This window comes from Scomber scombrus, chromosome 11 (assembly GCF_963691925.1).
Source record: "Scomber scombrus chromosome 11, fScoSco1.1, whole genome shotgun sequence".
NCBI lineage: Eukaryota > Metazoa > Chordata > Actinopteri > Scombriformes > Scombridae > Scomber > Scomber scombrus.
In genome coordinates this window covers 6486905-6508361 of record NC_084980.1, presented here as the reverse complement: position 1 = coordinate 6508361, position 21457 = coordinate 6486905, and the positions used below count along the sequence as shown (strand labels likewise).

The following is a 21457-nucleotide window of genomic DNA, read 5'->3' as shown; positions in this document are numbered from 1 at the left end:
ACCGTGACAAATGTGCATCTAAATGTTGATATTTTAGTCATTAAAAAGGGTACATAGACCTTTTTAAGACATTCTGACATGTCGTAGCTGGAAAAGCACAGGATAAATTAATAACACTAATGATGACAACATTCCAAGGTGGTCCAGTTTTGGGTCCTGCTATTATGTGTGCAATTGAGTCACAATTAAATTAGTTACCCTTGTGCTTTTCTGTTATGACTATTTTGAGGCAATTATACTTTAACAGGACTGCAATTAAAACCTAGTTGCATCAATATAAAACACAAATCTGGCACAACGGGTACTGAACTTTATACCAGTCCAATGAGATGTTTTCCCTCCTTTTCCGACAATCAGATGATTTTGTCTTTGGGGGAAAAAAACACCTTAAGTCTTACCTGTGATGCAAACTGTTTGACATTGTGGTAGATCTGGTACACGTTAAGAAGACATCTTGTGTGTTCCATTGGTGGTGGTTACTTAGTTGCATAATGTCAAAGGATTACGAGACCAGTTTCAAAGCTGCTAATGCCCCTGCTGAGCAGATTCAACATTAGAGCGACAGCATGGGGTCGAACTCCTTCCATTCTCCAGTCAGCAGATGGAAACGTCACTGAAGCTTTACGGGGAGTACACTACAAACTGTATTCAACCCATTCATGTCTCAAAGAACGAGAGGCTTTGCTGCTTGAAAAAACACACTCGCAGATGTACGCTCATTTCAAGACAGCAAGATCAGAAGGATCAAGACCATAGGTGGTCTTTTGTGTTCTTACAGGCGGCAAAAAATACTTATAGCTATATTTGAGTGACAGAGGCAGTATGTAGTAATAATGAGCAGGAGAAATGATGAAGTTCAGGCAGCGTCAATATAAAGTGACAAATTTCGACCTGCAGATGAGGCAGGTTGGGTGGATGGCTAGATAGATAGATGGTAAAAAGTGCACTACTACAATTGTCATGGTGTTTACTGTTGCCATGATGATGAAAGGTTAGGGTTAGGTTGCCTAACTTTAACAGAGGTAGTAATGTTAACCCACATTACTTTTCAAGTGATCATTTGAACCCAAATCATGGTCTTTCCCTAACCATAACAAGTGTTTTTTTGTTCCTAAACCTAACCAGACTTTAACCACAGTGTTGTCACTTCATAAATATTTTTAAACAGTGTTATTTTTTAAACATTTTGTGGTTGATTTGTAATGGCTTTGGAAAGCACAGATAGAGGCATCATACTAGAAAACACTCCTATGGGTCTTTCTGCAGGGCATGGTGCAATCAACCTTTGCAAAAAGACAAAGACAATACAATGTATCTGACCAGGTTCTGTGTTGGCAATTCAAACACATGCAACCAGACATTTGTAACATGAATGCCATCTTTCTACAGTTTACCTCACAATTTTGCAACGACCATCATGTCCTTTCCAGAATTGTCAAATTCTGACTCAGGATTTCACCATCTTACCTAAAACAACACATCCCAGTCCTCTCACAAACCATTACATTTTTTTAAATAGTTTTTTGGTCTATTTTAAGTCTGACAAAAAAACACTATAGTGAGTGGTTTAAATACCATGCAATGATCCCAATACAGTGGTTTATAATGCTATGGAAAAAGATCATGACATCAGTGTGTATATTGCTATGGTCGATCTGAACATGGCAAATAATGGCAGGTGTGTACATGAGGATGCACGTGCCTGACATTCATTCCTGCAGACTGTTTTCCACTGATAAGGAAAGTGAGTGAAAGCAAGGAAGAACGTGGATTAAAACAATGCAGCTTTTAAAACATTTTTTAAAATTGCCTTTGATAATGTTTTATGGGGAATAAAAGTGTTTCCACACATTCATTAGGCCTCAAGGATACACAAAATGCATTTTGAATGAAAACTGTTTAAAGGAAACTCCACGGGGGAACTTAAATATATGTTTGATTGAATTTATAACTGCAGAGTTTGTCTACTTGCTTCATTGGTAGATAAAAAGCTCTTCTGTGCTCTTGCTTATTTTCTTCTTGAGCCTTGAAACAAAGGAGTACAGGTGTTTCTCGTATGATGTCCAGGAGAAACAGTAAAGCATTTTTACAAACTGTAAAACAGCACCGTATGGCCAGTACAAAAATAACACAGGACACACTTGTGTAGCATTATAAGCCATATTTTGCTGCTGGCAAGTACTTAATCTGCTCTTCATCTCAACACAAGTATGTTACAAGCACACACACACACACTAATTGCCAGAAGCCCATTTAAAGACTGATGTCCCTCAGCCTCGCTGCAGGCACAGCTCCAGGCTGATTACTGCTGAGTGCCGTACAGCTCAGGCATGACTGACTTTCTGGCATGCAGTCGCTTTGATCAACTTAACGTTTTGCAACCAGATGATGGGTTTCATCTCAGTGTGTTACGGTGTCTTTGACATGATGCCAAGCAAGTTACTGGTGTCACCTTAATGTGAACTTTTCCCTTATATGTGAAATGATTCAATAACATTTGATTAGGATATGTAAAATATTTTAAATATTACAGATGAGTACACTGAAAAAACAGAGCAACCACTGTGCTGTGAACGTGTGTTTCCTGAATCTTGTTTGTGAATGAGTTTGTGTCGGTCTCCTTGGTAACAGTGTTAGACAGTGTTTGGGCTGCGGTCAGCTGGAGGCAGACTGTAATTAATAATCAGGTTAGAGGGAGAGGATATTGAAGCGCTCTCGAAGCTGCTGTTGCTAACTTCCTAGCTAGTGAGAGGGACAGAGATACACACTCTTGCGCAAGGACACACACTGACACACACACATGCACGCAGACATAATTGTTGATAGTGAGAGAGGTTTGGGAACAAGAGGCTGATAAGTGTGCTTGAAGGTGAGCCACTGGGTTGTTTCATACAATGAGGGTTAACAAGAGGCTGCAGCAATCTCAGCGTGATGGGAACACACTCGACCACAGACGAGCTGGTGTTAATCAGCCAACCAACCAGGTAGTAGCTCCCTGTCAAGTGGGTGTGTGTGTGTGTGTCTGTGTGTAATTAACAAGTATGGAGCTCTAAGTAGTCGCCAATACAGACTCTTAGAGAGAGGAGACAAGCATGTCTTATTTTCCATTATTCTTCATTGTGAACCCCGAGAATAAATCACCTATCACTCAGTCAGGATGTGTGTGTGTGTGTGTGTGTGTGTGTGTGTGTGTGTGTGTGTGTGTGTGTGTGTGTGTGTGTGTGTGTGTGTGTGTGTGTGTGTGTGTGTGTGTGTGTGTGTGTGTGTGTGTGTGTGCTTGTGCGTCTTTGTTTTCATCCAGAGAAACCCCATCTGTTGGTGACACCGTCCCTATTTATGGACAATGGGATGAACCCAACACCACCTGTATCTGTGTTATCAAAGTTATACGGGGGATGTGCCATTTATCTTGACAGGCAGATAAGCTTGATTTATGGCTTTTATTGTTTGTTGTTGGACAGACAATCTCAGGCATAAAGTGATTTGTTCAAGACAGGCTCAGGCCAGTGGGGTGTTGTTTGATTTGATTCATCTTTGCATGTACTGTACCTGATCCTGCAAATTCGCCCTATTTACTCCAGGTTTCTGGTGGGGCTGTCAGTTTTTTGTTTGAAATTCAAACTGCTGCTTTTCATCATTCGAATATGGGAAATAAAATCCATCTGTAATCATTTGTTGTTGACTCAGTCTGTTCTCATTCCGAGGGTGCCAAATACAGACACTTTGTCCCGCCACTTGGTGTCTGATATCAATGTATAAGGCACCCTTTAAGCCGAAATAATTTTTTCCACATTCGCAAGTATGCAAGGGTCTGCTAGGGTCCACATGATGAAAATGTTGTTATCAGAGGGTGTACATGTCTGCTTGGACAGCCACATACTTTATCTCTGATTTGTTTTCCACATGGCCACTAGACTACAATCAATGGACCCCGATCTACTGGAACATGTCCTCCAATTGGACTCCAGAAAGTACTGTAAACAAAACCACTATGCGTACATGGTGTCCGCAGTTGTCAATGTCCACTCAGGAGTATAAATGAAGCTTTAGTGTTTATGACTGACTGAATTTTAATCTAACTCCTACGTAAAGCCATCTATGTCATTATTAGATGCCATGAGACCAATAACATCTATATAAGGTGCCATTTTCCTACTTAGGGAAAAGGGGGTTAGGTGGATGGCTACATAGTTAGATGATCAAAAGGGGACTTTGCTGCAAGAGACCACTGTTCGCCTCACGCTTCCAACCGACAATCTTTCTCTAAACCGAACCAAGAGATTTTTGTACCTAAACCTAACCAGACCACACCAGTTGCTCTCAGCGTGTAATATTGCCATTCAGTTCAAAACGCAGTGCATCAGTATACGGATGCCAAAGGGTGCCTTGTATCAGACTCTAGAGAGGCGTAACAAAGCTTCGATATTTGACAACCTGGGATGAGAAGGTGCTTGCTGGCCTATCAGTAAACTCATCATAAATGCACAATGGGGTAAACTAGTGAACCATGCTGAACAGATAAATACAACATTTGAGAAGTAATGTGAGGAAGCATTTTTAATTCAATACGAATTCAAAGGCGACATGGTAGACGGCTAAAGATACAACATTACCCAAGAGCCATGGCTGCTGTTGCTATGGAGCAAACTCCTGTCAGAATCACAAAAGTCCATAGTTGCGGAATTCACTCAAAAGTGACCAAGAAATTAAAAGTAAACTGATTTATATGACAGATTGTAAAATCAGTTATCTTTACACCGCAATCTTCACCTTCACCCATTGGCACACTTAACTGAATAACTCTATAAAATGCAACTACTTTGCAGTAATATTATCTAGTCACTCAAAGTTGCAGTTGAGGGACGTGACCTCGATGACTATAAAATATAACTACCATACAGTAACATTGGCTATTACAGTAGTTGGAGCATCACAGTTTAGTTTTCAGCCATGTGGGTTGTGTTTGAATCAGTTCAAACTAATCATGTTAGTCTCATTTGTTCAAATCAGATTTTGGAAAATGTGACATGCCTAAATTCCTGGGTGTTTGCTAAATGATATTATATGCAAAATGACAGTGATGAATCAAAGTTGATTACTAAGCCAGTGCTTATTTTAGTTTTAAGACAAAATATGTTAATTGAAGAAAAAAGCATTTCACATCACACACATCTTTTCTCAATCTTCACTCCCAGTTGAAAAGAGTTGTAAGTGGTTTGTTATGAACATGTTTAACACTGGCAATTTTGGTTGCCACTGTTACAAGAATTAGCCAGCAAATAAAACCTAACATGTTTTTTTTTGCATCAACAAAAATACAGCAAGTGAAATAACAGCCTTCAAAATTAAAATGGCTACACCACAAACCCAATATTACAGCACACTTCACACGCACACATTTCACACACAAAACCTTCAACCAATCACTGAACCAATCACTGTGCCTGAAATGTTTTCTCTAATCACATCTATTCATATTTAACTGAAAGTACATGATATTCTCTTATTTAATTCTCTGTATTTTTTGGTGGTTATTTAAGTCTATGGATCGTGGGTGTCATGCATAATCAGTTCCATCAATTTAACAAAAAATAACTACATTTCAAAAAGTGGTTTATCTTACCTCTAAGGCCTCTAAACTTATATTTAATATTACATAATCAATAATGAATCTTGTGTGTATTATGAAGAGCTATGAGACAGGCGATAGGCCTACAGATAAACCTTTGAGATACACATATTTTAATTAGCGTTTTTAATGGGGTTTTAAGGTTTTCTATAGTTACAGATTAATATGATAAAGAAAGTTCTGTCATAAAGATTGCACTGATAGTAGACCATTTTGTACTCTGTGTGCTACTGCAGCTACATTTCCAAATGATTCTTTAATAAAATCTAATTTCCCACCTCCAGCAAGCCATATATTTTGCAGCGTGAGCTTTGAGGAGCTCGTGAAGGCCAATTTAAGGTCAGTATGACAACCGTTGTACCCTTTTTGTCACTCATCTCTGAAGTATCAGCTTTGTTCCCTGACAGGCTTGTTCTCAGTCTTCAGTGAGACCTCGAGGTCACCATTTCTGGGACAGACTGGAAGGGACGGTCAGACAAGGGACAAAGGCAAGAGAGGAAGAGGAGAGACAAAGAGCATGTCAGCCAGAAATAGACCTCCACGTGCAGCAGAGACACAGGGTAAGTAATGGAGAAATGAAACATGAATAAAAAGAGTACTCCAACAATTTACAGGACAGTTTTTTTAAAGGACTGAAATATATATGCAGCAGAGCCATATTGCATGCTCTCTTCCTCCTTGTCCAAACCTGGCTCCTATGATTTGCTTATTGTAGCCACCAGCTGCCTCAAGCAGAGATGTAGAGCAGGCTACAGAGGTCTCATAACTATCAAACTCCACTCTACCATATTTTTTTCATGTTCAAACTTGTAGTCTTCAGCTCCAACTGACACTGACTCAAGTAACATTACTTGAGGCAGTTTGTAAGATATCAGCTCCCCCTGGAGCCACAAAAGACTTTCTAAAACTTTTTTTCACATAAGCAGAAGTGCTCCACAAGACCTGTAAGAAAGTGGAGTGGGGAGTGGAGTGGAGTTTTCCTTTTAAGAAAATATTCATTTTCATCTACATTATGGGAAATTTACTGATTTATTGTCAGAGCATAATTTAGTCGACATGTTCTGTAACAATACGTTTAGCCTAGCTAAACAACAAAACATGTTTAGCCCAAGCATAAACACTGGCAGCGGGAGGAAACAGCTAGCCTTGCTAGCCTCAAAAGTCCCCTCCAGTATCTTCAGAGCTCTAATATTAGCACACTGTATGATCTGTATCTGCAATTGTAGATATAGAAAAGGAAATATTTGGGCTAATGTACAGTTAGCTTGTGGTTTTTCTCATAGACTGTTTGTGGTGGTGACCATTAGCATCCTAAAAGTCTTCTCATTTTGAAGTTTCTTGGATTTTGCGCATTTTTATAACACTGAACAAAACACATGTAATTCATGGATCATCCTACTTCCAATATATGCAGCAAAATACTATAGACAATTAGAATCTGTGAGAGCTTTGTGAGAGAGTAAAATTGCTAACACAGTAGCTACTACATACTACGTTTTGCACATTTAACCATTCTATCTTGATGTAATTGTCCATTGTTTATTGAAAACATAATGTCACCCCAGCTGTTATCAAAGGCCAACTAAAAAAAACCGACCAATCCCATTCACTGCCTCGCTCTCAGTTGAACATTCATATCATTCATATGTATTAACAAAGCTCTTTGTCCTCTGCTCAGCCCAGTGTACGCCTTTACCTCTCTACATCATTTAAAGCGCCAAGGTATTTCTACTCCTCCCATCTCTTTCTCTCTACTTTCCTTTCATCTATTCTCCTCATCTTTCATGTCCCTGCTATCCTCAGCTTCCTCTTCACTCCTCTCCTTTCCTCTCACCTGTACTTTAGTTCCTACTCATCCTTCCTCTTGTTTCTCATACATCCTCTATGTCCTCCATCTCCTCACTTTGTCTTTCCCCCCCCCCCCCAACTCTCCGCTTCTTGTCTGGTTTTACTTACTTTTCTTGTCCTCTTCATCTGCCCTCGCCTCCTTCCAACCATCCTTACCTCTCAATCTCCCTCCGCCCCTTCCCCTCCTCTCCCTCCTCTCACCACCTCGGTTCACCCTCTGATGATTGCCGAGCATATTTCATTTGACATGAAGACAAAGGGCTGAGTACACATGTGGTTTTCTCTGCAAGTCCTGTGTAATATGAAATATTAATGCAGGCATAATTTGGCTCCCTGGATGAGGGGTGGAGGTGGGGGCGGGTGGGGGCTTTATAATCACCAGTGACTGCTGTTTCCTTCCCCAAAGGATGGTAAGGCTGTCAGGATGGATTGAGGAACAGTACAGATAACGACAACAGAATGCTTACCGATGGCGGCTACTGTGGCCTATTTCTGTCTCCGTGTTTAATGGTTATATTGGATCATTGCCTGAATTACTAAGGCAGCTCTGCCTGTCAGGCATCTCAAAGTTAAAGGTGCTATGTGAAGCATTTCCAGCCATCAATAGTCATGGTCAAATTAGTTGTGATAGACTGGCATTATTACCATAAACGATTGGTGGGCTGTTTTGCATGCTAGTGGTATTCATGGCATGTCTCATATTTCTCACCATTTCTCAAATTTGGCATGAAGCACTTTATTTCAAAGAGGATGTTTCTGCTGCATCTGTTCATTCTTCCCTTTACTTCTTCATTAGCTATATTTCCATGCAAATTTAACATACATTTTAACCAAATGTCCAGCATATTGGTAAAATAAAAAAACATAATTGATTTCCACTCGTTGCCATTTTGCAAATATTTGGAGTTGGCTCATCAAAATGAACAGCTGGTGGCGCTATTTTTTCTGTCGAGACCATTCAACCATTTTAGAAGAAGCAGGCGCAGCAAAATGGTGTGATTAATAAGCACCAGTCAAACCACAAACTGTGAAAAATAACAAACATGATGTCTCATGTCGGTTTCATTGAGGAATTCATATTATAATCTCTCCACACAGATCTCACGTTTTTGTCTTATGCTGCTTTTTGTTTCTTGAGTGGAGAGAAAACATAAGTGAACATCTAAGTCTCATGCTTCATGTCATGATTTAATCTCTATCAGTTTCCACTTCACTGAATTTTCCTTCATCAATACACCAATGTTTCCACCTCAGCCAAGTGTAAAAACGTAGGATTTTTTTTAAAGGATTTTTTCAACATTTCTGCATTTCCACTTGTGCAAATTGAAAATATGAAACAGGTGGGTGAAAATGCACCTATTGTTTCTCTTTTGTTGATTTACTAATTTTACCATTTGTTTTTGTGGACAAACTCCTAAAGAAAGCCAATCTCCCATTGTGGAGTAAAGCAGATTATATAATTTCCTCCGAAATCTGACCTGGTAGTGCGCAATGACAGGGTAATTGCATGTACACTACTTGAGTGTTTCCATTTACTGCTATACTACATGTCTGCCCCACTACATATCTGATGGGAATTTTGTTCTTTTATTCTACTACATTTATTGGGCGACTGTTACTAGTTTTCTTTGCACATACAGGTGGTGTAACATACACCAACATTCACCCTCCTTTTAGCTTTATTTTGGTCTCCACCAACTCCTGAGATGAAATGCTGCACTATATTCTCCTGTTACAGTGTAAAGTGAGTTTATCAGAGTTTTTTCCCAAAAGAAGCTGTTGCAGCAAGAAATAACGCTGAGGAGGGCGGTAAGACTTATTAAACAGTAAAGCTGTGGGCTGAAAAAAACAATACAATGTGCTTACAGAAGCTGAAACCCTCTGTAGAGCTGAGTGGAACTGCAAAGATAATTTCCTGGGTTCATCATGACAAGTGACACCTCTTACGTTACATTTGGTCATTGTTTTCACTGATATGTGCAGCTTTCCTGCAAGTCCTTTACTTTTTATTTCCATTTAGTGCAATGTTACACCTGCTACACTTTAGCAATAATCATTGTACTACGCCACCACAATCACCTACTTTGGAAATTGGGCAAATTCACATACAAAAATATGAAATATGGTCCATTGTCATTGAATAAACTACACAGTGGTGTATGAAATTCTGATTACAAGTTAATGCATAATAATCCAATAACATATATAAATAAAGATAACACTCTGAAAGGGGACATTATTTAAAGTAATGCATTACTTACTACTTATTTTTGATATGGAAGTACATTTTGCAGCTAGTCATACTATTACTTGAAGCATACCATAGAGGGCTAGCAAAGTAGCTATTTAGTGAACTTTGTGAACTCAATTCCAAAAGCTTTCTGTATGTTAGCTGCAGAGAGATGCACCACTGTGCAGAATATAATGAGACGGTACTTTAGGACACAAATCTTCACTTCAGCCATATCTGCTAAAGAGATTTTACAAAAGCAGAAAAGGAAAAGCTATTGCCATTACTTGAGCAAGGACACTCTGCAATATTCCTGAAAAGATAAGTGCAAGTCAATCACATGTTGGAATATGCACTTCTTAAAGCCTCTTCATGTGCTTTAACCCTATTGGTGCCACCTTGAGCTGAGTCTCTGTCACTCTCATATTATAATAATTTTGAGTCATTATAATGTACCTAATCAGACCAAGTGAGGCATCAATGTCTGTTTGTTGTGTGTGTGTGTGTGTGTGTGTGTGTGTGTGTGTGTGTGTGTGTGTGTGTGTGTGTGTGTGTGTGTGTGTGTGTGTGTGTGTGTGTGTGTGTGTGTGTGTGTGTGTGTGTGTGTGTGTGTGTGTGTGCGTGTGTGTGTGAGCATACACTGCTGTTTGTATAAAGCGCCATTCATCATACCATTACTAATGCGTTCATCAAAACGAAGTATGTGCACACACACACACACACACACACACACACACACACACACACACACAACACCACTTTTTTCCCAGGGGCACCAGCTCTCTGCACCCTCTCTCTTGCTCTTTTACTATCTTTCCCTCTCTGTCTTACACACACACATACACGTACACACACACACACACACACACACACACACTTGTGTTGGGTGAAAACAGTACGCACACGCAGACAAGGTCACAATTTGTCTCCCACATGTTTAATTCTCTATATATCATTTTTTCACACTTTCACACACATAAACTTAGACACACACATTCTCTCTCTCTCGCGCACACACACACTCTTACACACCCACACATAGGCTACAGTTGCATCACTGGTGAATTATCATACCGTTCCGCGTTATTAAACATGACACTCGGCCCAGATAATGGAGCCTTTCTTCATCTCAATTTGGAAGGCTAATCTTATTGCTTTGATTAGCAGCAGCTTCATTTGCATATCAAGGCCTCCCCTCCTTTAATTCCTCCATCGCAAATCCCCTCTTTATAGCTGTAGATAAAAGGAATCTATCTATATGTATCTTTCTTTAGAATCTTTTCTTCCTTCCCCCTCTTCTCTTGTTCTTCGTTAACTCCTTGTTCACTTGTTCATATTCTTGTTGATTCTTTTTCTTGTGTTTTTTTTTCTTGTATTTATCGTCGGCTCTTTGTCATCTTCATCTTTTCTTCCCTCTCTGTGTACGTTGAAAGACGCCTATCGTAAAACAAGAAGGGAGACGAAAGTAAAGCATGACTTCATCGACGTGTCAAAATAAATTCTAGTTACTTATTGTTCAGAGAGGGGAAAAAAGGGAATGTTTCAGCAAAATTACAGCCTACTATTAAAGTGTAACCACAGGTTACAACATGGACAATAAACTGACAACTGTACTTTGCACACTATTACTATATGGTTTGATGTGGTTTGACCTTGAAATAAACGACAGCCTGTATAAAACTACATTTTGATGGCTGCAGATAGATTACAAGTACATAAAAACACATCATTAATTAACAAGCATGCCAAGACATTCAGTGGTATGTACAGAGAATCTCATCCTCTCACTATGTCAGATTACACTAAATTACCACACTTTTTACTCAACTTTATGCATGTTATCTCTGCATTACAAGTTGTATTACTGAAAGTAAATGGGTTAATAAAGAGGATCCCAATGTGAGACACCACAAGGTGATCTAAGACGTATGTAAGGAGTTCACAGGATGATTCAAGGCATAAACAAAACAAATCTGTTACAATTGATTTTTCCCCAAAATGTTTCCAAAATGCTTTTTCTTGTGAAATACATCTTCAGCCCTCTAAAAAAAAAACCTCATTCCTTAATTTTGAGGTGTAACAAGTTTTTTTAAAAAGTGATAATTACATTATACACACCTTTCTAATGAGAAAAGAGGTAATTACCAAGGCTAACAGGGCCGGGTTATACCAGAAGACAAAATTGTTCATGGCTGTTCCCAAAAGCCACACATAGCGAGGTAAGATATACTAATCATTGAAATACTGGGATAATGTCTCATATTTTCATCTGTCCTTTAAGCTATTCATAGTGGTGCACTTGTTTGTACATCATAAGTGACAAAAAAAATAAAAAATAGTATAAATAATTAAAAAGAGAGCTAGAAAGAGAAGTTCAAACCCTGCTCCACCATCCAATAAGCACTTCTGGTGTAGCAAACAATGACAATGCTGACATACAAATGTTTAGCAGATATAATATTCAGCATGCTGGCATAATATGTTAACATGCTAACATTTGATAATTAGCAGTAAACACAAAGTACTGCAGAGACCAACATAACCATCCTTATTCTAATCCTAATTCTATCCATTCCTAGTTTTTAATTCTTAATTATTTTGTAATTCCGTGCGTTTGCTGTCTATTTTTCAGCACTTGCAGCAGCTCGTTATACTCTACACTGTGTGCACTACAGTATGTACTTATTTGTGTAGTGCGCACATTTCAATAGGTTAGTGTCTCAAATCAAACATGGTCGTTATGCACTTACTAAACCTACTGATGGCTTATATGTGACAATAGTATAGTGGTGCTTGACTGTTGAGAGCAAGAAGTGTGCCATCCAGGTACTCCAAGTGCACTGCTTTTTTTCCATACTTCTCAGTATTATGCACTCAAAATATTAAGTTTAAGTATAGAAGTATGAGATTTGAGACACAGCATTGATCTAATCAAGATGAGTGACATGCTGTGTAAAGGCAAGATATGAATACAAATACGCTTCATCTTTTATATGTAAACTGTATCAACTATACATTTATAGTCAGACGAATTGAACTCCTCAAATTAGTGTAACAATATCTGTGGAATGAACAAGAGGAAACGTGCAGAACAAAGTCTGCATCATACAGTAACCTGGACATTCTGCACTAAATGATGCAATCAACCTCCAGGGTTAAAAGTCAAACTGAAATGTTGTACAACACAATTCACCCAGCAACAAACATACAAATTGGAGGTTAGTGAAGGGTGTTTTTTTTCTTCTTTTTTTTTCAAACTGCATTTATGCCCTTCAGAACACTGACCTCCTGCGTGTGTGAGAAAGAGAGAGAGAGAGAGAGGGAGTAAAAAGAGAGATAGAGATAGTGGGTGTCTTTTATAGGATGTTGGCCAATATGATGTTTTATGTATCTATAAAGAGCTCCAAGGCCATGTTGACTTTTCATGGTTTAGAAACACTATCAGTGGTCTGTGAAAATGCCTGTATTGTGTGAGATCGAAGTTAAGTGCAGCATCAAAAGCTTTTACCTATTCACAGTTTGTCAGAATTGAAAGCCTGGGGTGCTTCAGTCATGTAGTCACCTTAATGGACAATTTTCAGCCACCAATGTGTACAAGCAACATTATACTGTAATTCTGTTATGTGTGCCTGTGCTACAGTGTTTTCCTTCAAAAAGATTTAAGAAGGGTTGGTTTTCTCACTGGTTTATAGGGTTTTTTTTGCCATTTGTTTGTACTTTCACATATCCAGTGTTAGAAGTCCTTTACTTATCTGTGGAGTGAATCTATATGGTGGAGGAAATGGTTTATAAAACACAAGAAAGAACAATAAAAGATCAGTCAAGTGAGGAAAATAGGAGAAAAATTTAAATCACGAGCCATAAAATTGATATTAACACAGTAGAAGAACATGACCATATACAATTCTTGGCACCAGGCCAGCAGAGTATAGAATTAGTTCAGGCAGGCCAGTGAACATGCTGTTTGTCGTTAGTTGATAGCATCAGCTGTTTCATTCATGCTTCGACATTATTGACAAGTAGCGTCCAGTCATATTCATGAGACTTTGCAACTGACACTCGTCAATACTATGTTGCTGTTACCTTCATGCTAGTGTTGTTTGCTGCCACAGCTCCCTACATCAGCATCATGTTCATCATAATGTTCATGTATGTTTTAAGGTAATGTTTCAAAAAGAAATCTAGCAAGAAAAATAAGGACTGATCCATCAAGCATTCAAAACAATATGAATGCAACACATGTAACATGATCTGAAAAGAACTGATGATGTTGAGCCTCTGCTGCTTCACTCAAGTGATTAATTAGGAACTTTGAATTGGTTAATGTATGTATATTATGGTATAATCACTGTGAGGTGCCTGCATTTTAAAAGGTCACCAAACAGCCTTACCTTTACCTACACTTAGTACACATGGTTTGATGACTATTGAATGTGGACTTATGGTATATATTTTTTAAAGTATGTGCACTTCTCGGGATATTCATATATTTTATTCTTATTTATATACTTTGTGTGTGTCTGTTAGTATTTGTATATCATACTTATGTGTTTAATTGAGCTGTGTATGACCACATGAATTTCCCCAAGTGGGATAATAAAGTTAACCGTGACCTTTATTATGATTGATTCCCTGTTAGAGTACTTGACACAACCTGTTGTACTTATAGACTGTTAATTTGAGCTTTTCATTTTTCACTGTGAAATACAGTTAAAGTTCCAAAAAGCAAGTAAGTGGACCTTTGAGTTCCATACATACTGTGGTTTTTGAACGCAGCATTGCAGATTTTATGTTTAAAATCAAATGGTCCAATTTTAAGTTAAGAGTGACAGCATATATTCTTTCAAAGTGATGATTAGTTGTTTGGTCTTCATGGGATTCAAAGACAACAGAAATATATAGCGTTGTTATTAAAACACAACTTTATTTAGGAATACATACCATGTGAGCACAATAAACACTAACGTAATTAAGGTTTTGTAATTCGATTTTGTTCCAAGGCAAATAATAATTTACCCCAAACTCCTAAAAATTACTATCGTTTTTATAATTATCATATAGTATAGTAAAGTACTCATAAAATACTGTAAGTGAGTCTGATACGTTTTAGATGCTAATCTAGAATAAAAACCTTGAATAAGTATGCAGTGATCTCATTTACACACCAGAACAACTTCCTTTATAGAGATAACAATCTACTTCAAATAGATAGATTGTATGTGAAAACAAAGCCTTTCTTTGATTTTAGAATCCACTGTAGTAAAAGTAGAATGTGTGATCATAAAGCCATTGCAGGAGAGTTCGTTGACCTGAAGGTGAAGTACCAGCTTGCCCTGGTGAGCAGTCAGCGTTTTACTCGCTGCTTGGGGACTCTATAAACCTCCGTTTATGTGGGTTTATGCCCCTCTTCCTCCTTGCCTGTTGTAGTCATCATCTTCAGCTATGATTGCACTCTTGTGACATCACATGCAAATGAGGCAGGTGGGGAGAGGTGTTAAGTATATAAACAGGGAAGCGTCTTGGTCTCAGCACCTTGCTCTTCCCTCAGCTTGCCTCAGCATCTCTGCTCTCACACCTCCACCTGCAACATGGCCTTCGCTGGAAAATGGGAAACTGAAACCCAGGAGGGATACGACGCTTTCTGCAAGCTGCTCGGTGAGACAAAAAAACAAACATTTTCAGCCAAATAAAACATGCAGTTTACTTTCATATTTCTTCATCTTTGAACGGCTATACTGTAATTGATCTCTAATAACCACCTTTCTCTAATCACTTTCTTTTTCCCACTCCAGGTATCCCCGATGACGTCATTGAGAAGGGCCGTGACTACAAGCTGATCACAGAGGTGACCCAGGATGGCGATAACTTCACCTGGACCCAGATCTACCCCACAAACGCCAAGGTCTCCAACACATTCACCATTGGCAAGGAGTGCGACATGGAGACCATCGGAGGAAAGAAATTCAAGGTAGGAGGGAGTCCAAAACTGTATGAAACATGAAGGTGCTTACAAATCCAGCAGAAAGTAAGAGAGACATAGATGGATCCATGCTCCTTGCTACCTTGACTAATTTATAACTTGTGTGTTTTCAGGCCACAGTGAAGATGGAGGGAGGCAAGCTGACCACAACCTTCCCCAACTACCACCACACCTCTGAGATCAGCGGAGGCAAGCTCATCGAGGTAAACATGTTCGCTCACTTTAGCTTTTAGTGCTGAGACCCAGACCAAATGACAGCAGTTATTACACTCAACACCCTGCAGGGATCATTACACTCATTAATGTTATATTTCTGTAGCCGGGGATAAGCATTTGCTTATAAGACGTAATTCTTAGTCAACACATAGTAGTGAAAAAGAGGCTGATCTTTACAAGCACTCAGTCACATATTAAATATTTCAAACCCTAAGTCAGTGTGAGTTGATTCTCCAAATGTAACCAAAGCTTGAGTATTTGCAGTATTTCCTTTGGTTTCCATTTCAAACTTCAAGAGTTAACTTAACAATCTTCAAAGGCTGACATGTTGATTTGGATTAGAAACTGTATAATGATGTATTTTGTTATAGAAATGTGAATTTCTATATTCTACAACTGTATTTTTGAGCGGAGCTATCGGTTATGAGCTTAAGTACATGTAGTTATTTGACTATGAATTTTTGAATCCATTTATTTATTTCAAACATGAGAATAAAAACAGATACAGAAGACAAACAAAACAAGAATAACAGTGTTTCGTAAAGGAGTAGGCAGAAGTATATACTATTTTTCCTACCCTTTTTTCACTACTCCTCTGTTAACTCATATGTAATTTATAAATACCAGATAGTGGGAACTATTATAGTCACCATTTACATTTTACTCACACTGTTATGTAATATAGGATTTCACTTAGAAGCATAAAAAGATTTATTTATATATTACATTGAAGTATAACAAAGCACTGGAATAATGTATTTCCTTTTTTTAAATCTCTCTTTAGACCTCCAAAGCCGGGCCTGCAGAGCTGAAGAGAACCAGCAAGAAGATCTAACTGCTGACTGACATTAAACCTCTTTAACAGTTACAATGGAGACCTCAGAACTACAACTACTGCAAAAAAAATAAATGAATACTATAATTCTACATGAACCTTTGTGTGCCTGTGTGTATCTTATTGTAGTGCAATACTTTAAAGGATAATGTGTGATTTTTAGATATAAACCAGACACCTGATTTTAAACAATATGAGTGTATGCAGGGAAAGACAGTTGATTAGTACCAAAGCTTAAAGGGAGTCAGTCGATCCAGTCTTGCAGGGACTGGCAACGGGAGTGCTTATATAGTCTAAACATTTAGTCTTCTGTACTAATTAGCACCAAAATTTAAATGTTAAGTGTGTAAAGTCTACAAATAGGCAGTATTCACATGAAAATAAACCTTTCCCATGTAGACAGCATCAGGAGTTTGAATAGCATCATACAAGAAACTGAACTTAGGGAAAAACGAGAAAAGCTGTCTATTGTCATGTGTAATAGACACAAGAGACAAAGAGGGATAATCCAATGTCTTTTGTCAGCAATCGACCATGATTCAAGGCCATCATACAAGGTCAGGTTCTTGATGCTTTCAGCCGTCTTAGCAAACGCAGGTAGGGAAACGTGATGTTGGTGTACAATAGCAAAAAAACATTCATTAACTCGAACCTAGAGAGGTGTTTCCTACTGAAATTCATACTGACCATGTAGAAAATCAAAAGGTAGCACATGATTTCTTCCTCACTCGAGTGCTGCTCAGCTGCAGTGCTGCCACATTGGTCCCGACTGAAATATATCAAAAAATGTTGGATGGATGCCATGAAATTGACATTCATGGTGTCCAGCAGGCCCTGTACTAGAGTAAATCAATCGGCTGGGCATTTGATTTTCATGAGAGGACACACAAAATCACCAATAATATTAAATATTAAACTAGTTCTCTCACCCTCGATGTTGCTCCTTAAAGCTGGAGATGGTGTTTGCCTGCAGAATTGAACTTCCTCAGCAAAATAGTCTTGACTGGTCTAGATGTTTTTCAGTGCTGGGAAAGAGTTCTCACAAATGGCAGAGGTGGCCCTACATTTTTAAGCAGACTTCAGTGCTATTAGGACACTTGGCATTGCCTCGAGTGTTTTCATGTGTGTGCAGAGAAACTGTCAGGCAACAGCATAGTCAGCATCCTCAGGTTTGATGCTGGTCAACTCCAATAGAGATCTCAGTGAATTGAAGAGCACACTGGCCATTACTGTGAACACTGCACGAGTACAACCATAAAACAGTCTGTGTTGCTCGGTGGTACGTGATCGTTGTGTCACAGTCCCATTGATTGTTGAATAACATAATCTTGAATATGCGTGGTGGTTGTTGTGTGTCTTTTTTTGCTTTGAGAACTGTCATCATCAGCACTGATCCCATAGCTAGCTAAACACTGTGTCACTTTGGGGATGCTAAACACATTCTGAGGCAGAATGCACCGGTTTGACGGCTGTCAGGGGATCCATGTCCTGGGACTACAGCAGTCTGTTAGGTGGCTCAAGTAACAACAAAGTCTTGTTCACCAGAAGTGCAATAAACCTGAAATTAGGTTTTGAAATAGCACACTGCAATCCCACGGCTTCTACCATCACATCTGCTGGAAATGAGCCCGATCGTTCAACCTGACTCAGCAGTTCAGATGTGTCGTGATGAAATTTCATTACAACCTGCACAGTGGCCAAGTGCCCAGTCCAGCGTAGGTCATGCAGATGTTTTAGTGTTTCCCCTTTATAATGAACGGCAACCACATGTTTTCTTATGAACAGCCCAGTCTGGCCCACCCCCAGTGTTGGTTCTAGTGCCTAGAAGATGATTAGCAATAACCTTGGTGATCCCCTGAGCTTTCCTCTAGTGCCACCATGAGGTTGATGCGTATGGTTTTGAAATAAATGTCTCAACAACAATTAGATGGATTGCATTACATTCAGCCCCAATACTGATATTGCTTGACAAATAATGAGATCATGTAATATATAGATGCTGGCCTTGAAGTTATGGACTAATCTTTTTTTCTTTTTCTTAGCACATCTTCTCTCTCGTTTCTCTCTTTTTGTATCTTCCTCATTTCTCTCCTTTCACTTGTGTTTACTCCCATTATCCTCTGTCCTTTCCCTTCATGTCCGCTCTTTTCCTCTCCTTCTCGTCTCTTTCTGCATCTATCCTATTTCTCTCTGGCTTCCAGCCAAGCAAACAATCAGTTAATTAACCAGCTCAGTCCCAGGATCATTGTAGAAGCTCTCAGAGGAGCACTGTAAAGGCTCTCATGTCTCTAAATTTACAGCTTCATTAAGTGGACTGGAGTAAGGTACAAATCTTTTGAATAAAATTGCCAGACTACAGCGTTGTTGTGTGCGTGCGTGTGCATGTGTGTGCGCATGTGTGTATGTGTGTGTGCTGGCCTTGACTTGAGAGATGGTGACTCAATAGCTCCCTAATGAAAACAGAATCTCTGTTTTTTGCCTCTGAGGTGGCGATTGTTTTGGTGTAATAATGAGACGCCCTCTGTTGCCAGCGACGAGGCAATCAAGATCTCACACTCCTGGAAAATTAGGGTTGGAAGGCAACAAGCAAAGGTGTCATTTTTGTGTAGCTCAGTGCTGGTGCAATCACTCTGCAATATCACTTCCTTTGTCCTCACAGACAAACAGGCGTAATTGGCTATTTCCAAGGCTACTGTTTGTGATTGGCCATTCTGCCACTTTCTGATTGGTCTCCATCTAGGCAACCAGAAGTGGAGACAAAATGGCTTGTTAACATCTCTATATTGAATTTCACTTTCTGTTTTTCTGCCCCTTCAAACAGACTTGGGTCCAAAGCAAAGATATTGCACTCTCCAGAAACCTACTACTAAAATAAAAGATTTTTTAAAGATGTGTCTGCCGTGTTACTCACACTGGTCCGAAGCACTATTGTACTTCTATCTTTCATTTTAGTAACATCCCATTAGTAACTTTACTTTTGCAAACACTGTATTTTCTCATTTAAGGCCAGCACAGCGTTGCAGTGGGTAGCAGTCTCACATCACAGCAGGGAGGTCCTGGGTTAAATTTGTTGACTTGACGCTATGGCTGCCTTGGTTTCCTCTGGGTGCTCCAGTTTTCCCACCCGGTCCAAAGACATATAGGTTAAGTTAATTGGAGACTCGAGCGGCATTTCCAAACTTGCTTTATTTAGTCCAGATATATTTGACTTGTGAATAAGTTTGTTTACTTCAATTTGTACTTGCTACAGATCTGAACACAGCATTTATACTTCGGCGTAGACCAAAACTGAGACACTGAGACGCTTTGAGGAGTCTGGTCGCCAATCATTTCTGGATCATTTGAGATGGAATGTGATCCGACCTCAATCCGACTCATCCACTGATTTAAACCATTGGCTGTCTATACTGTATATATGTTACTGTGTATATATGTTACATGCAAAGTTAATAGAAAGACAAACTGACACAAAGATGTTGAAAATTTAGCGCAAAAAGGTAAGCATATCCCAGGGCTTTATAAACGTACTTTATAACGTATAACACGAAAAGAAAACGGAGAGAGACTGCAGTAATATAACAGAAAGAACTGGGGGGTCTTGTGAGTTCTGAATACAGTCAGAGGCTGAGCTGAACAGATACACACAGGCACACTCCAGTAGACATGGTAGGTGTGTCTGGTAATACTCAGTTTACAACCAAAATACAGTTGGTATTTTAGCTGTTTGCTGGGGTAAATAAACACAAACTGTCCAGCAATGAAATACACACACATAGGGCTCGACATCATCAAATGCAAATACACATTCCAATTATTTTACATGATTATTTGATTTAACATAAATTACTTTTGAGAGTTGTAACATCCTGTTTCATAGAATTATAAAATGTTTAGTGCTCTGCCATGAAATTTGTCTTGCAGCCTGGTAAGATATAGGACACGCAGATATAAAACGTGTATACAATGTAAAGTCTACAGTCTGTTTAGCCATCGCCATTCAATCAGACACCTGCTGCAGATTTGATCATTTCCTGTTATGCAGCACATGTGGAAACTACATATGTTCAGTTGGCGGAAGTCTTGTGGTCATGGTTAAGGTAGTACACACACACAGCTACCTCAACTTCCTCTGTAAGAACATCACACTACTTTATATGCTGGCCATGACTGAGAACAAAGCTTGTTTTGAATTGTTGAACAAATGACCGATTTCTGGAGAGGAGAATATCACATGTCAATATTAGGTGTTTTAGTTTTATTGGCTAGTCATGCTAACTACATATCATATCCACATATCACCACTATATTCTCTTTTACTACAATAAGCACACGTTTCCTGCCACCATGTTTTGACACTGGACTGGAAGATTCATAAAAATGTGATGCTTTACAGATGATACATTTGACTACAAATCAAGAAGAAGTTAAAGTGGACCCAGGAATTCTCATGTTTTTGAAAAAAAAAAGAAAGGAAAAAAAAGAAGATTTTCTATTTTTCTATTTGTTACCCTTAAGTACATCCATCTACCCCAAAATCCAGTTTCAATCACAGCAGCTCAAATAACAGTGCTTTGGAAAATGCTCTGACTAAAGCGCTAAGACAAAAAAAGAAAGGGATTCATTGGGGATGAGTGAGGGATTGAGACAATAATAAAAACTAGACATGGCAAGGGAGAGAAAATACTCTGAGTCTGATAATGAAGGGGCGATGCACCACAG

The 21457-nt window shown here is 38.9% G+C and overlaps 1 protein-coding gene across 1 annotated transcript; it reads left to right on the top strand.

Moving 5' to 3' along the window:
* Nucleotides 1–15229: 15229 nt before the first annotated feature.
* On the top strand, nucleotides 15230–16799 carry fabp6 (fatty acid binding protein 6, ileal (gastrotropin)). Its single transcript, XM_062429275.1, has 4 exons — nucleotides 15230–15362; nucleotides 15500–15675; nucleotides 15801–15890; nucleotides 16688–16799. The coding sequence occupies exons 1-4, from the start codon at nucleotides 15296–15298 to the stop codon at nucleotides 16736–16738; spliced, it is 384 nt and encodes a 127-aa protein (XP_062285259.1). The 5' UTR covers nucleotides 15230–15295; the 3' UTR covers nucleotides 16739–16799.
* The last annotated feature ends 4658 nt before the right edge of the window (nucleotides 16800–21457 follow it).